General features: G+C 48.0%; 1 protein-coding gene across 5 annotated transcripts in view; it reads left to right on the top strand.

Moving 5' to 3' along the window:
• PTK2B (protein tyrosine kinase 2 beta) overlaps window positions 1-17,755 on the top strand; it is a 121,339-nt gene that overhangs the window by 48,146 nt on the left and 55,438 nt on the right. For 2 of the 5 annotated variants that reach the window (XM_008705119.2, XM_008705117.2), the window contains exons 1-2: window positions 805-1,002; window positions 13,836-14,076. In XM_008705119.2, coding sequence (XP_008703341.1) covers window positions 13,873-14,076 — 204 coding nt within the window. In that variant the 5' untranslated portion in view covers window positions 805-1,002; window positions 13,836-13,872. Of the gene's footprint in view, window positions 1-798; window positions 1,003-13,835; window positions 14,077-17,755 lie in introns of those variants that run through there. The other 3 variants (XR_571963.2, XM_008705120.2, XM_008705118.2) reach the window with 3 other exon arrangements.

Raw genomic sequence — 17,755 nt, 5'->3', positions numbered from 1 at the left:
CTTTCAGGGCAGATAGGAATCCATGTATGAGTGCAGCTCCGTACCTCAGTGGGAAGGACAGAGGTACTTTTTTCTTTCTATTCCTTTTTTTTTTTTAAGATTTTATTTATTTATTTGTCAGAGAGAGAGAGAGAGCACAAGTGGGGGAGCAGCAGGCAGAGGGAGAAGCAGACTCCCCACTGAGCAAGGAGCCTGATGCAGGACCCTGGGATCACGACCTGAGCCGAAGCAGACGCTTAATCGACTGAGCCACCCACGCATCCCTCTTTTTTTTGTTGTTGTTTTGTTTTGATGGCACATTACTGAGCCCATAAACCCCCATTCTCAGGGCCTCCTACTCAAATAGTGTCCCACAACAGACCCTATGGATCAGTTCTTTCCTGGCCTAGCCAGGCCACCTGGCTTAGTTTCTATGCCTGACTTGGGGTCCATGAGACCTTTCTCTTTTAAAAAGGTTAACAGTAACTTTGCCTCCCTCCAGGCACAGAACATTTGGGGTTGGATTTTCCCTTAGTGTTTTATTTTGTTTTTCTCACCAGGGAAGAAAAAGATCCTCCCCAGTTGGAGTAGTGTTTGGGAAGATGGCAGGAGAAGGACTCTAGGCTGGGGGTTTCTCGCTGCTGTGCTCAGCATTCCCAATCATGGCTAGAGTTTTAAAAGACCAGGGTTCCTCCCAATTTTCTGAGCTCTGAATAACTGAAACTACCTGTTTCTTCTCTTTCTGTCTGTTTCCCAATAATGGGCTTGAGTAACAAGAGACTGAAACAGAAACCACTACTGTGCTCTGAAATAAGAGGCTCAGAGATACCCAGAAAGGTCCCGTGTTTGAGAACCAGTTGTAACTATAGGACCTGTCCCGGGAATGAGAGGCCTCCAGCCGGGGAATCGGGAGACCTTGGTCCCAGAGGAGAGTCCTCACGTGTCAGCCTCTTTGAAGCTCAATTCTCTCCAGTGAGACAAGGGCCAAACCCGCTGTCCCATCCGCACCCCTGCTGCCTGTGGGTGAGTATCAGAGTCACTTGGGATGTCAGTAAAAAGGGCAGGTGGCCCGACCCAGCCCCAGAGGTCTCCACTCACTGGGATGGGACTGAGCCTTGCGATGTATCCATCTACTTACGTCTACATTGTTACAGAAAAATTATTCAGATACTTGTAAAAGATGGTAAGGCAGACTTTATTCAGGAGGACTACAGCAATGGGGTTTTGCCATAAGGGAAAGATGTGAAAATAAAACAAGGAAAAGTAGGGATTTATAGCCAAGGAGCAGGGTGGGAAATTAGTGGATGGAAAAATTGCTAAGACTGTAGGGTAATTCTTTTCTAAAGGGACCTAACAGAATTGCTGCTGAAGGCAGGCCAGGGCAATCCGATATTACCTAGGGGCTGGGGATGGAGGGGTGGGGATGAGAAATTCCATCAGATATCAGAAATAATCACCTGTAGAAGGTGGGGAATTCTGGCGAATCCCCCTAGCAGGAGTCTTGCTAAAGATGGACTCCATAAGGGCAGAGACGGAAGAGAGGAGGACTCCAAGGAACCCGACTGAAGTTTGGTCAAGGAGAGGGTTTTTGTCAATATCTGTACTGACACATGGGCACACAGCCAGGCTGAGGTAGCCTTGGGACCAGGTCCTGTTTGAGACCATATTGCAGATCCAACAGTCTATTCTTGTCACGATTAGAATCTAGAGCCCCAAAGGACAGTACCCTGGGGGTGTCTATGGGGCGAGCGAGGCCGCCTTCACGGGCAGCCTGAGACCCTGCATCACTACAGGGTGTGGGGGTACAGAGCCCCAGCTCTGCTCTGTACTTGCTGTGTGGCCTTCCAGAAGTCACTTGGCTCAGCTTCACCTCCGTCTTCCATGGGATGGATGATAACAGTACCTACCTTTTGGGTGTGTTATGAGGATTGAATGGGCTTATCGTGTGTGTGAGGCATTGGCCCAAGGTCAGTCCAGGGAAGTGCTATTAGTTCTCAGAAGTGAGCCCCTCAGTGTGCGAGCAGAGGTGGAGGAAGGAAGAGGACACACACTCAGGGTCCCAGCAGGGCAAGGCTCCCTGCCATGCCGCCAATGCTGTACTCTCTTAGAGGACAGTTGAAGAGAACTGTCTAGTCCTGGGGCTCTCTTGGCAGATTATATTGGGATATCTCTCTACCCTATTCATCCCCAGTCCTGACTGTGGAGAGGATCCGGACATCTGGATTTCCAGGGCCTGTTTGCTCTCTAGTCTAGCTTTGGGGCCAGAGGACTGGCCACTCTCCAGGCTACGTGCAGAGCACAGAAAGGAGGATTGTGTCACACACGGAGGTCGAGGTGGACAACGGAGAGAGGGCTGGCTTCTGTCTGTGCGGAAGTCACTGATTTTTTCATATATTTAACCTACTTAACAGTCAAAGAACTTAAGATCTTTTATCTATATGTCATTCTAAATGTAGATGCATTTTCATGTCATTATAATCAGGATGTGAGCTTCATTCCCTGTCACTTCACATTTTTATACAGATATTTTATGTATGACCACTGCACATATTTTAATCGAGTTTATCATTATTGATATTGCCTAGAAACCCCCCCCCCCAAGCAGTGCTCTGAGGATTTTGTTCTGATTTTACGATCTGTTATAAATAGTACAGGTATGAACGTCTTTGTGCAAATGATCCATGCTCTCCCCCTTTAATGTACGTGGTGTGTTTCCCAAAGTAGCGGGACCAGGTCCATACCCGGGAGTTACTTTGCCTTCAGAAAGCCAGTTCGGAATCACCCGGAAATTGTCCCAGCTTCATTTCAAGGCCACACACATAGCATTTTATTCTTTTTCTCTTGGTGTCTTGGCTTATTTAGTCGATTTGTAGTGGTACCTCAAAGTTGTTGTCATTAGCATTTTAACTGCTGAGGATTTTTCCACCTATTTTTAATTTCCTCAAGTCTTTTCACACACAGGTGGCATCCTGTTTGCTTGACGGGGCATCTAAACTGCTGTTTTATCCAATCCACATTAAAACGAAAGCTGATGGCTGCTGGGTACAGATGGGGGCCATCGTCTTGTTTAATGGTTTTGACATCTGTTTACATAAAGCAAATTTGTATGCTGGATTTGCAAAGAGGAGCAGATTGGGGGTTGGCAGGTGGAGAAGCCTGTTCAAGAGGATGTTTTAGCTGTTTTCACGGTGGTAATAGACAAGAGGGCAACTGTTAGTACTGGGTTTATACTTTCTCGCTGAAAAAAAAAAGTCAGTTTTTTTTAATTGTTGATTTTTATGGTCAGTTCTTTTCATGTTTATTAAATGTGTCCTAAGAGATAACTTAAAAATAAAAGTTGACATCGCTGTCATTATTACACATATTAATATATCAAAGGCTGGTATTCCTTTTCGCGCTGCCTGGCTAGAAACTGATGAGCTTACATGTAAGTTTCTTTTTGAGCAGGATAGTGGGGCCACACAGAAAAGCAGTGTTCATCTGGGCTATCATCTCTGGCACAGAAATAACCTGGATGTGTGGAGACAAAGCCAGAGTGGGAGGCTCCCTGATGGGATCGGAGCAGTTGGCACCGACTTGCATTTGTTGGGTTAAAATGGGAAATCCGAGTTCTGGTCCTGCCTCTGCCACTTAATAAAGGTGAGCCTAGGCAAGCCGCTCAGTCGCTTTTCCTCATCCTCCAAATGGGAATGACTTCTGTCTTGGGAGATGTCAGCAAGACAGCAAGAGTGCAAATACTCTAGAAAAGGGTGTCATCTGCACAATGTAAAGACCCTCTTTCGTCCTGTCCTTCCGTTGCACTTTTTTTAATCCTTGACTTGGATGAAAGAGTGGGGTCCATCTTTTGCATGGCAGCCCTACAACCATTTGAAACCAGCAATCCTGTACTCACTTCCCAGGACTCCACTGTCCCTTCTCTTCCGTGTCATGTGACAGAGTCCCCAGGCTCCCAGGGCTCTAAATGTCCTTCCTCTAGAAAGCAGCCTATCAAACCTCGGGGTCAATAGTGCTGTTGTGGTCACATCTATGCAGAGCCCGGAGAAAATCACCGTCCTTATTTTAGGGATTTTTCTAGTAGCCCCAAAACTGCATTGATCTTTTTGGCAGCCGTATCATAGTGACTAACCATGAGTTCACAGACAGCTTAAACCCCGTTTTTGTTTAACCCATGCTGTTGCTAAACCACATCTTCCTCATCCCAGCTCGGGGAAGATTTTTTTTTTTTAAATCTACGTAAAGAACTTCACGTTTATCATATTTCACCAGTTGTATTTTGTTACACTTGGCATGTCTACCAACCTGTTGCAGTTTCAGGGATCTTTTGTGGCCTGCAATTAAAGTCACAATCTCTCCCCATCCTGTGCCTTGCTTGGAGCTTCTTGTCTGATAACCACAAACTCTTTGATACCAAATTAAAAGGTGTGAACAAAGGCCAATTAAAATAGCAGTTTGTCCCCAAGTGAATATAGACGCTTGATCAGCAGTCAGTGGAGAAACCATTTGACCGGGGGGCACCTGGGTGGCTCAGATGGTTAAGCATCTGCCTTCGGCTCAGGTCATGATCTCCAGGTCCTGGGATTGAGCCCCACATCGGGCTCCCACCTCAGCAGGGAGTCTGCTTCTCTCTCTGCCTCTGTCTCTCCCCCTGCTTGTGCTCTGTCTCTCTCCCTTTCAAATGAATAAAAATCTTAAAAAAAAAAAAAAAAGAAAACATCTGACTGCGTATGAATTGACACTACTTGTCATCTTCCCTCCTCATTAACCTCTCAAGAAAATGGGGGAAGAACCCAGTCAAATGCCCAACTGAAGCATTGATTCATCATGGTACCAAATTTCCCTGCTCAACGACCAACTCTACAATGCACACAGATGGGGAAATGAGATTAGCTGGAGTCGAAGGCTGGGAGAAAAGGAAAGAGTTGAGATCATGACTCAAAGTGGAGAAGCTGGGAAAGAATTCAGTTTGGGATTAGAGATGACAAGGAATAGTGGTTTTGAAAATTACAACCTTTAGGAGATTGGACAGTAACAGAAGCTCCTTGGAGGGAGAAGCACATCTTAAAACTCCAGGCTTCTGGGCATCTCATATATTGCTGTCTTGAAGTGCTGGGTCGGGAGACTGCAGGACCAGGAGGGTCAAGGGTCGGGTTGGAGGAGGACTGGAGGCAAGTCCTCTGAAATGTGCCCCCCAGCCCCTGCCCAATCACTGTTCAGGCAGCGGTGTGCTAGAACCAGCTCTTACAAGCTGACAGCACCCATTTCTCCCCAAAGGCACTTTCAGCAAAGTCACATCGGCAGCTTGAAATCAGCCATGGAAACATTTACACCAGGAAAACTGGCAAAGTCTCCAGGTCAGGTCACCCCTCCCCTGCATCACCAGTTGTGATCCGCAGACCCGGGCTGCATCATCAGAACAGCCCCGCTGCTTCCCAGCTCACACCTGTGCTTCGTCCTCAAGCCCAAATTATATCTTCTATCTTTTTTTTATTACTTTTTAAAATTTTATTTATTTGACACAGAGAGAGAGAGAACAAGCAAGGGGAGCAGCAGAGGGAGAGAGAGAAGCAGGCCCCCCACAGAGCAGGGAGCCCGATGCGGGGCTCGATCCCAGGACCCTGGGATCATGACCTGAGCCGAAGACAGACGCTTAACCAAATGAGCCACCCAGGTGCCCCCCAAATTATATCTTTTAAATGAAACTCTGCTTCTCCATGGGTGAAGTTCAAATTCCCTAGCACATTGCCACCGTCTCGTCTCATTTCCCAACACCCCTTGCCACCCTCCTCACCAGCCTTATGCCACGTCACGTGGTTTCCGATCTTGCGGTGTCACCTTTTCCTGAGATCCTGGGGCCCCCTAAGCCATTGCTCTTCCGTGCTCCCCAAGCACCAAGCGTGAACCCCTATTAGATCCCATACCATGCTGTGGTTGTATTGTGTTCAGATCTTTCCTCTTTCCCAGATTATGAGTGTCTGCTGGATAGGGACCCTCTTCCCTCTTCTGTTTAGCTGCATATCTCTGGAGTCTGGCATACCTCCTAAAACATAGGAAGGCAGAAAGGCGGGGAGGGGGGTGGGGAGGAGAAGAAGGGAAGAATAGGAGAGGGGAGGGAGGAAGGAAAAAAGGAGGGAGGGAGGGGGAAGGGAGGAAGGAGGGACAAAAGCAGGCCAGCCACAATCATTCATGAACTGGCAAATAAGGAGCAAGGTGCCGGGGATTTTCTCAAGGGTTGGGGGAGCAGCGGAGCCCAGAGGGCACACAGGAGGTCTGCCTAGCTCTAGGAATCAGAGTCCTTGAACTAACAAGGAGAACAGGAACAAGGAAGGACAGGGTCACACATCTCTGTTGCTCCCCTTCTGCCCCACATCAGCTGGCCTCTGGGTTGGTAGGTGCTGGCCACAGAATGATCCTGAGGGGGTGATGTGTGTGGGGGTGGTGAGCTGAAAATGTGCTAGAGCCTCACTAAATGCTTTCTGAATTGCACTGAATTATAGCTGGGGGATAATCACCACCTTTCTGGTTCCTTCCTTCAAGAGGTAATGGTGAGGGATGCTCAGAGGGGAGGGGAAGGGATTAACCAAGTGATGGATTGGGGGGCCCTGGAGCGGGCACCACGCTGGCCCCATGGGAACTAAGGGGCTGAAAGGGCTTGGGCTCCGAGGATGCACTACATGGCCCCAGCAGGGCCCAGCTCGCCCAGGAACGTAGGCCTGGCTCCCTGAGACGGCCAGGTCACTGCCAATTAGTGAAGTGGCTGTTCTCAGCAGGTCTTTGCAAAGGAAAGGCATGTGTTCCCCATTTCGTTGATGTGGAAACAGCAAGAGGAAGTGACTCAGAGACAGAGTGGAAATAAAGCGTGTGTCTCGTGACATGCTGGCTTCTGCTAGATCCAAAGGGCTTATATTGTGACTGTCTCTCGCGAGGCTTCCTTCCACACTTCTATGGTGTTCTCAGGACAGACGATGGCCCTGTGTGTGTGCACAGAGAGTGGGAGAGAGGGCTGAGCTTCCCAGGTGGGCAGGCGGGTGGAGGAAGGTGGGTGCTGGCACAAAGGTAGTATCAGGAGTGGAGACGGAAGGAGCCGATTCCGGACTCACTGGGCCGGTCTAATGTTTGGCGAGTTGGGACTAGTATGGAGTTTCTGATTCTTTCTTCTGCCAAGTCACAGGCACTTAAAAAATACATGTGCCAGGGAGTTTACAGAGGTAATCTCCAGATTCTCCAGAAAGTTCTGCAAGATAGGTAATGTTAGTCCCAGCCCCCGAGAAAGGAAACTGAAGCTTAGCAAGGTGACCTTGTCCAGGTCACACAAACGGTCAGTGGCAGAGGCTTGAAGGCCACCACGTTGCCTGACCCTGAAGCGCATGGTGAGGAACGCCCCAGACTTATGTGACATGGCAGCCCGAGGACATGAGTTTTAAACGCAGGTTTGATGAGTCAGGTGAGCAGGCGAATGCTCCTTCCCCCTGACAGTGTGCCGCCTTTCTGACTAATGGCCCCTCCCCATGCTTCCTCAGATCATGGGCAGAACTTCCAATCCTCGAGACAGTGCAATTTATGCTCAGGATTCCCAGCATCCGCTCCCACATCTGACTCTCTGAGAGGCCCAGCTTCAATGTCATTTGCCAGAGACTGTCATTGTCACTTGATAAACAAATGAGCATTGGAAAACCGACAAAGGTAGAGAGACAATGTTAGAATAAAAGCCTGCCCTTCAAAAAGAATACGTTAAGCTTTGTGATAAATTCTCTGTAGTGTCCGTATTTTTCCCATTTTGCCACAGTCACTGGAAACCATCAGAGGCCGTCATCCACGTACCAGCTGCTGTTTGGAAACTCTGACCCATCTGGCCTCAGAGCCAGTCGGTGGCAGAGCTGGATACGACTCCCTAAGCCCGGTAGCAGGACACAACACCAGCCCTCTTGTCTTTGGCGATTACTTACACAAATTCCTGGCACACAGGATGTGTTCAATAAAGACATAACATTACCCGACAATGTCTTCAAGTGCAAGATTGTATTTTTCTGTGATATTGACGCCCATGACCCTGTCATCTTCCCCTGCCGGGAACATAGCCCTGGGCCCAGTGGTAACCCAGAGGATCTGAATGGGACTTAGTCCTGCTTCAGGACCCCTCCTTTCGGCAGGTGAATGTCTTGCCATTCAGGAAGAGTGTCATTTATTTTCTTCCTGAAGACTTCAGGGTCTTAGAGATTGTACAACATCCCTGACTACCCTTTCCAGGTTTTGGCTGAGACATTTTTATAGCCAATCAAAACTTTTCCTGTTTTAATTTAAGCCCATTTCCTTGTGTTTGTTGTTCTTTGATTTGGACTTGGGCAGATCTGGGTTGGGAGGCAAGCTGGAGCCCACGATGGCTTAGAGCCAGGGTTTCCGCTGGTGCTATGGGACCTTCTCTCCTCTGACACTGATCGCAGGGGCTGGGGCAGGCTGGGGTGCAGGGAGGGATTGCCAGGCTGAGGGTCCAGGTCTTGATTGGAAAAAGGGGCAGTACTTTTGGCTCACAAGTTGAGAGTCAGAGGATTTCATCAAAATACAGAGACAAGCTAGTGATGAGAAATTCAAGTCATCTGGCAAAATCTAGAGAAATAGACAAGTTCTATTGTCAGAAACAGGAGCCAAAGGCAGTGAATTATTCTCATATCTTCCCAACTCTGTGTTCAGTGGCATATGTTGGCAGCTTGAAATCAGCCGTAGTGGGAATATTTACACCATGGAAATGGGCAAATGCTGCAAATCTGACCTCTGTCTATCCCCCCCCGGCCCCTCCCCCTGGAGAGCCATTGGCAGGGAGAACAAGATATGGAGAATACAGATAGTCAGACAAGATTTTGGAAAATAAGCAAGTGAAAGCTATGATGATAAAGCCTTCCATTTGTGCTCTCAACTTTATTGCTTATAATGAATTTTCACTTATGTTTTTACACTTTGTCCTCACAAAACTTCTATAAGGAAAATAGGGCAGGTAGCATTACACCCATTTTATAGGTGAGGCAGATGAGGCCAAGAGAGGTTAAGGAACTAGCCCAAGGTTTTAGAGCTAGCCAGAAAATGAGCTGGCTGAGGGACAGTGAGAGAAGCCTGTGAATGAGGTCAAGGGCTATGATCTCCGAGACCCTGAAGACAGGTGGCTGAGGTGCTCCTTATGTCACACCTTTCAGTTACTGTGCTCCAGAGAGTTTGGGGGGGTCCCTTGGCAGTCCATTGCAGACCAGTGCCGACAGATGGGAGTTTGTGGTGCCCTTGAGGAAGCTGCCATGTACCCATGGAGATGTGGCACCACCTTTCCAGGCCCTCGTCTTTTAACCAAACACAAGTTCCCTCCTCCCCCACCCAGGAATTCTCATGACCGAGTCCTAGCCTGGGGAGGGTAATGCTCCCTAAGCCAGAGGACCTCAGGATTCTTCACAGCCTGGGGATAGTCAATGCCGAGTTGACACATTCCTCCTTGCATGGAGTCTGTGCCAACCTCAGTAGTATCAAGAGACACCATCTTCTTCAAAGGCAGATGGGAAAGTGGGAGAAACTTTGCACTTGGATTCGAATCTGTTCTGGGATCCAAGTTGGCTACTCAGCAAGCAGAAATCCTTGACCAGATGGCTTAAACTTCGTTATGTTTTCTCATCTGTATAATGGGCATACTCATCCCTGCCCGTCTCCGAGGATGGTGGTACAAAGCAGTTACATTTTTTGGAATAAATAGCCAAAGGTTACTGCTGCCAAAGGTTACTGCTGTGGGCCGGCCCACAGGACTTACCTCAGGCTGAAGGTAAAAGTACATCTGGGGTACCTGGCTGGGGCAGTTGTTTAAGCATCCGACTCTTGGTTTCAGCTCAGGTCGCGATCTTAGGGTTGTGAGATCGAGCCCTGTGTTGGGCTCCATACTCAGCTCAGAGTCGGACTACTAGAAATGATGGCTCCTGAACCAAGACCCTGGAAAAACTAATGAAGATAAGAAACCAGGGTCCTCCACTCATGTTGGCATTGGCCAATGCATCAGTCTGGGTGGGCTGTGCTCAGCCCAATGGAGACTATGAATGTTTTCTTTGCTTAGGGTAGAGGTGGGTGCTGGCTCCCAAGTTCCTGAGTAGGCTGGAGAGGGGGTCAATGATCCTTCTGTGGTTTCTCATCATTACATTTTTTCCTTAATACACTTTATTTTTTGGCCCAGTGTTATGTTCACGGCAAAATCGAGAGGAAGGTCCAGAGATTTCCCATATAACCCCCCCACACACACATGCACGCCGTGCCCACTGTGGACACCCCCACCAGAGTGGGACATTTACTACGATAGATGAAGCTACATTTCACCACTCTCACGCCAAATCCATAGTTTATGTTAGTGTTCACTCTTGATGTTAAACACTCCACAAGCTTGGACAGATGTGTAACGACAGGTATCCATTGTTATAACGTCACACAGAGACTATCTGCAGTGCCCTTAAAATCCTCTGTGCTCCACCTATTCATGGCTTCTTTCCCCCTAGCCCCTGGAAACCACTGATCTTTCCACTGTCTCTGTAGTTTTTCCAGAATGTCATGTAGTTGGAACCATACAGTGTGTAGCCTTCTCAGATTGGCTTCTTTCAGTTAGATGCATTTAAGTTTCCTCCCCGTCTTTTCATGGCTTGATAGAGCATATCTTTTTAGCACTGAATAATATTCCATCGTCTGGATCTACCACAGATTATTTACCCATTCACCTACTGAAGGACATCTTGGTTGCTTCTAAGTTTTGGTGTTATGAATAAAGCTGCTATAAACATCCATGTGTAGGTTTTTGTGTGGACATAAGTTTTCAACTCCTTTGGGTAAATACTAAGGAGCACTATTGCTGGATCGTATGGTAAGAATATGTTTCGTTTCGTAAGAAACTGTCCAACTGTCTTCCAACGTTTGCACCAACAGTGAACGAGAATTCTCTGAGCTCTGTGTCCTCATCACATGCTTACATCCTCTTAGCTGCTCAAATTTGAAAGCGCCACATTTCATGGTGCTACTGACTGAAGCCACTAAGAGCACCATGGGGGTCTCACCCCATNCCTGCTGCCAGACATTGCCCTGGCCTCTGTCCCCGGCAAAGCTTTCTAACACACTTGCTCTATCTCTGCCCTTCGATCCACCTGCCAGAAAGGGCTTACCTGCTTCGCTCTTAACTGCAGCCAATGGCACACAATGTAATATGGGAAAATGGAGGCTCTTGGGTTGCACCAGATCTTTTGACTTTTACTGACGTGTTATTTCTACTTAACTCTTCTCTCTCAAACTCTTCCCCTGTGTTTCAGGGAGTCCCTTGGGTGTCCCCTGTGTGCTCACTGGCACCAGCACCCTTTGGATGAGAATGAGGTCTCACCTGGGGCACCTCCTGAATGGCACCCCATACCCTTCATTGTGGATGCCCAGAAGCCATGTGGTGTAACCTGCAGGTGTAGGCATAACTTATCTTCCTGGGTCTGAGACCATGTCCCCATTGGTCAGTGTGACAGCACTGAACATGTCCCTGGTTTCTAAATGCCTTTGGAGTATGGGGATGGATGCCACGTGCCACTCCATTTCCTTCCCACCCAACACCTGCATCATGAAGCCCCTGCCTGAAAACTAGTTTATACGAACAAATCCCCAGGGGTCATGGGCTCCTGGTTCAATAGACAGACGCAACAGTTCCTGAATCTGGGATCAATTACTGTGAGTGTGTGTGTGTGTGTGTGTGTGTGTGTGTGTGTGTGTGTGTACACCTATCTCTACGACCAGGTGTATACACTTTAGGGGCAGGACACCCTACCCTCATCTTTACATCCTATAGCAGATCTGTCATTGTCCCATCTAATACCCCTTGGGCCTTGACATTCCAATATTCTCCTGCCTACTTCTACCTATCAGCATCAGCACCTTTGTGCCTGAGGACCTTCTCTGGCTCCTGAGTCCAGCCTGCCCTTGTGCAGAACTGGCTAACAATGCTGGGAATGATGGCTATAAGAGGGGGTGAATAAATACCCCAGAGCCCCCCTTCCTGCCCCTCCTTGGGTGGAGTAGCTCCGCAGCATGTCCTGGTTCCCAGAGCTCCCAGCAGGACTGCCCTGCAGCTGCCCAAGTGATAACTCTATTGATAACCCTCTTTTCCTTCTCCGCACGCATTTCCCCCTTCCTCAGTGGGCTTCCTGGGGTTGCTTTTCAAGTTATTTCCTCTGGACTCCTTATTGAGGGTGTGGGGAAACTGAGATACACGCTCAGTGCATAGCAGAGTATTGGCACATGGGACATGTTCAGTCAATATTCATTGAAAAATGGCATGGATATTTCTAGAATACACATATTAGTCTCTAAAATAAAGCAAACTGGGTATTCTTTTCTCCATCTGTCTTGTTCCAAATTCTGGACCCAGACTGGTGCTGTGCCCATTTTCTGCCTGCCCCTGGTGGAAGGGTCATGCCCTGCTCCTTCCCTGGCCCTCACAGCATCTCCTTCATGCCCTCATAATACACACCACCTGTTGAAAGGGAACAACTCCTTGAAGCCAATGACTGTGTCCATCTTCCCTTCTAGTATCCAGCACAGTGTGAACAAGAGAACATAACTTTGGTTCCACTTCTGAGATATTTACCTCTGCGTTTGTGTGTTCACATTGCCAGCTCCATCCTTTTGTCCCCCTTGTCCTGGTCTAACACTGTCCCCCAAGAACCTGAGTCTCTTGTTAGAAAAGAGATCATTTTTCTGTAAAAATGGATTCAGAATGAGAGCTAAGGTTAGCCTAGAAAGGTGGCCCCCAGGCCCAGGCTAAATGTTAGAAACATCCTTGGAAACTTAAAAATACCAATGCCAGGCCTCCCCACAGGCCAACTCAGAGGCCATGTTTGGGCTCAGGACTTGGATTTAGGCTTTCTTAAAAGCTTCCTAGGCCATCCGAATGTGTGGCCAAGGTTGACACCACCAGTCATCAGATAAAACTTCCTATTGTTTCCGTGGCGTGCTCCCACTTTAGACCAGTGGGGAGTAAACCTCACAGGGTTGTGTGTTGGATCAAGAGGTCAGGACCCATTTTGTGGGGACTCAGGGAGAACTGAAGATTCCTGGGATTCTTATAGTCTATATAAGTGTCAACCAAACTGTTGTCCCAACTAGGCTGGGTGTTCTAGGGGCCCAGCCCAGCCCTCTCCCACCTGGCAGAAAGGCCTCCCAAATTGGGCTGTGGAAGTGTTGTTCCTCTTGAATTCTGTGTGTCATGAACGATGTGTCTTATGATGAGATCCTGCGGGACTGAGGCCTCCTGCCCAGAAAGGAAAGTTCGGGCTGGCAGCCGAGGGTGGGGGCAGAAAAAGCCATTAGCTGATGGGCCAGCCTCCCACCTGGACCCTTTCCTGCCTTGTCCATTCCAGCTCCCTCCAGGCCACCCGTTCTCCCCTTCTGCTCTTCTCTTGTCCCTGTTTCTCTCCTGCTATTTTCTAGTGTCTAACTCTTTGCTTTTTCTGCTCAGCTGTGCCTTGGAACCATGCTGCGGCCGCCCCCTCTCACAGCTGCCTTTGCAAAGTGTGGGCCTCTTGCCTCGGAGCCCAGTGTGGGAGGAGAAATGTGATGGAGAGAGGGGGCTTCTAGAAGAGAAAGCTCACAGCCTGGGAGTTCGAGGGCCGGGTTTCAGACCCGGATGTTTATACGAACTGCTCCTTTGTGCTTCAGCTTCCCTGGGTCCATAAAGCTGGATGCCTTGAAGGGGAGTTTTTGAGAATGGGGGGATGTGTGGTTTCCTAGGTCCCAGAGCTCGGTGGGTGCCATCCCTGGGGCAAGAGGCATGTGGGCCTCCTCGGACTCATTTCAGGGCTGTCCCTCTGCTATCTCCACAGGACTGCGATGTGCCGGTCCTAGCTGCGGCCTGAGAGGATGTCTGGGGTGTCTGAGCCCCTGAGCCGAGTGAAAGTGGGCACACTACGTCGGCCTGAAGGCCCCCCAGAGCCCATGGTGGTGGTGCCAGTAGATGTGGAAAAGGAAGACGTGCGGATCCTCAAGGTCTGCTTCTATAGCAACAGCTTCAACCCTGGGAAGAACTTTAAACTGGTGAAATGCACTGTGCAGACCGAGATCCAGGTGAGTGTGGCAGGCAAGACCTGCTGTCTTCATTCGTCTATCTCTCCCTCTCCTTTCTGGGCAGCTGACAGCCCTCCTTCAGCCTAGCAGGCTCTCCTGTATCCGCTCCCTGGGCTGGGGACACCTGGAGAGGCGTTCTTAGCCTGCTGTGCTGGGCCTCCTCTCCAGGGCTCTGCAACGAACCTCATAGGGGAGGGGGACAGATCTTAGAGGCTTCATGTGAACCCCAGATCATTTGCCTTGTCTTTGATTCAACTCATTTCAGCTCATTAAAGATTTATGACATTTGGAGCTCTGAGAGGGATGTAAGAGCCTTCACCCTCAAGGAGTATACACTCTGATAGAATTAGGATTTGAGATATACTCAAGTGGTTGCATTGAAAATAGAGCAAAAATGTTGTAAGACATGTGCTTGGCACTTAGAGAAAGGAGGTGGGAGGATGATAATGAACTAGAGATGCCCTAGACCAGGTGGATGGTTGCCAGGTCCTTCATGAGGCAATATTTCCATTGGCTCATTCTCCTCCAGGGCTATGGAATCTGTTTTGTGGGTTTGGGTGCCCAACATCATCACAGCACCTAGACCCCAGGAAGCCAGTTCACCTTAAGCAAATGTATAAGAACTTGTCATTAAAGCAGAGTTGCCATACACTGGTTGTTTTTTTTAAATTATTATTTATTTGAGAGAGAGAGAGGGAAAGAGAGCACGAGTGTGGGGAGGGGGCAGAGGGAGAGGGAGAAGCAGACTCTCTGCTGAGCAGGAAGTGTGACATGGGGCTCAATCCTAGGACCCTGAGATCATGACCTGAGCTGAAGGCAGACACTTAACCAACTGAGCCACTCAGGTGCCCCTACACTGATTGATTATTTAAACACTTGCATTTATTGAACAATCACTATGTACAGCCTAGATCCATCCCTCAGCACACGTTACCTCCTTGAATCCTCCACAGCCCCATGAGATAGATAGAATGAGGATATCCTTTTCCACTGCCCAGACTATCCCTTTCTAATGATGTCTAAGAAAGCCAGACTGGTTTTCAAAAGCTGGCTTGACGGATTTGTCATTTGAACAAAGGAAGCAGAGGACTTTTCGGAAAACTAACCACATTTGAGAAGGCTGGATGAACTATTTCCAATCCCTCCATCACCAATCCTTCCCCTGTCCCGCAAGTCAGTATCCCTCAAACTCAGTGAGTGTCTCTTCTAGTTGATGCTGGCAGCAGCCTCTCCACCTGTCCATCTGTCTCCTTAGGTGCCTTCCGTCTATTACAGCACATGCCATGCTTCAATACACCAGAGCAGAATGTAATTGATCAGGTCACCGCCTTGGCCAGTTATAATAATTGATCATGGTTTGGTTACTCCCTCTGTTTCCTGCATTGATTTGATAAGGATCTCGTTTGCTCATCTTATGGTTCCAGACATGTAGGTAGAGTTGTGCCCTGATGGTAAGCTCTGGGCACCTTCTTCCTCCCTTCCAGGGAGGTGTTTTCATATCTTAGCTGTCTACTTCTTGAGACTTTCTTTGGGTCTATCATCTTCACAGATATCTGATGCCATCCACTGTGGGTTTTACTAGTATGATTTTCAGAAGTTAACCTGCTTTCCAAGTTCGGAGGTGCCTCCCTGCCCTTTTATGCTAAAAACCTGCAAGCATCTGGTTGGTCCAGATTAGGACTTGTTCTACGGAATTACAGTGAAAAGGGACCCAAAAGGATAGGTACTTTCCAAAAGGGGGGAACACCAAGAACAAAAGCAGGGAGGCTGCTAAACAGTGAGTAGTTCATATGGGGTAATATGAGTAATATTTAGAAAAGTGTCAAAGTCAAGATCAGAAAGGAAAGTTGATGGCAGATAAGAGAAGACCTAGAACGTTAGGCTGAGAAATTTGGACATGGACAGGCACTCGGAAGAGACACAGTTTTTAAGCAGGAGAGTGGCTTTTCTGGAGCTGATGACTTGCTGAGTGCATAAGGGGATAAAAATACAGTGGGCCTACAGAAAATGCAATGAGACCCAAGCTTTAGAAGAATGTCTAGTACTCAAGGCATTATCTGGGTGTGAGAGCAAAGGTGAAGAAGAACAAAGAAAGAAATGATAGCCTTCTAAGAATTTATGTCCAAGCCTTAGATTTTTCCTATTTCCAATCTGTCCTGCAGGCAAACAGCCCTGGCTTTAAAACCACCTAGACCTTGAGCCAGATACTCCTCCACTCTTATTGGTTATATGACCGTAGGACCAATACTTGACCAACCTGGATTCAGTCTCCTCTCTTGGGGATTATGCCTACCCATGGCCATGTTGTAAGGGTTAGAGGTGGTAGATGAGAAGCACCTAGCCTATTGTAAGAGCTTGATCATTGGGAGCTATTGATTGCTTGAATGTTAGGTCATTTCCCCACTCAGGAATCTCCAAGGATTTTCCATTGCTCTAGAATAAAGTTCAAATTGTTTTCCTTTAGTGTTTATCCACTTATCTGTCCTATTTTCAAATAGAGAAGTAAGATGATCAGATTGGTGTTTTCAAGCAGTATATAATGTTCTGCAAGGTGTTTAGAAGTATGTCCAGGAGAATGGGTTTTAGGGTCAAAAAAGTTTGGGAAATGCTTGGTTAAACAATTCCAAACAGAACCTTTGTGACAGGACTTCTCAGAACCTTAAATATGCTGATATGCATGGTGAATCACTAAGAAAGGGCCACAGAGGGGATGTTTTCTTTCTTTCTTTTTTTTTTTAAGATTTTATTTATTTATTCGACAGAGATAGAGACAGCCAGCGAGAGAGGGAACACAAGCAGGGGGAGTGGGAGAGGAAGAAGCAGGCTCATAGCAGAGGAGCCTGATGTGAGGCTCGATCCCGTAACGCCGGGATCACGCCCTGAGCTGAAGGCAGACGCTTAACCGCTGTGCCACCCAGGCGCCCCGAGGGGATGTTTTCTAACTAACCCATTTCATATTTGCCTAAGAAACCCTTGTTTTGAAAGGTGGACCACTAGTTCTCTGGAAAATCATTTAAGAATCTGTTTTCCCTAAACTCTGACAGCGGTACAGAAAGGGCAGGAGAGAGGAAAGGCTGGAGACAGGAGATGGATTAGGGAGCTGTGGCCATAGTGCAGGCGGGAAATGATGAGGGCCTGAACTAAGGGAGTGGCATTGGAACAAAGACAAGTCAACACATCTGAGGGCATCTAAGGAGGCAGAGTTAAGAGAATTTGATGATTAACTGGAGGTAGGGAGGGAGAAAAAGGAAGGATACAAGAATGACTCAAGCTTTTGCTTGGGTAACTGAATGGGTGTTGGGGCCACTCACTGAGATACCAACAGAGACAGGAAGGGCGTTCTGAGATTTCAGCTTTACATGTGTTGTGTTTGAAGTGTTTATGAAACACCCCCACAGAGGCACATAGGCCTGGAGCTCAGGAGGCAGGAAGGACCCAGTGAGAAGGATTTGGGAGTCATTATGCAATGGATACCATATGAATGGATGGGATCACCCACAGAAGGGTGAGTAGAGCAAATGAAAAAAAGTTGCAATTTGGAAACCCTGGGAAAGCAACTTCTAAGAGGCTGATAGAGAAAAAGGGGCAGATGAAGGAAAGAGAAGAATTATCCAGGGAAAGATGAAAAGAACCAAGAGAACAGGCAGCGGACACAAAGGCAGAGGAAATTTTGAGGAAA

Source organism: Ursus maritimus, unplaced genomic scaffold, assembly GCF_017311325.1.
Source record: "Ursus maritimus isolate PB19 unplaced genomic scaffold, ASM1731132v1 scaffold_11, whole genome shotgun sequence".
NCBI classification, from domain to species: Eukaryota; Metazoa; Chordata; class Mammalia; order Carnivora; family Ursidae; genus Ursus; species Ursus maritimus.
Note: the sequence above shows the minus strand (reverse complement) of the source record. Positions and strands in the feature narration are given on the sequence as shown.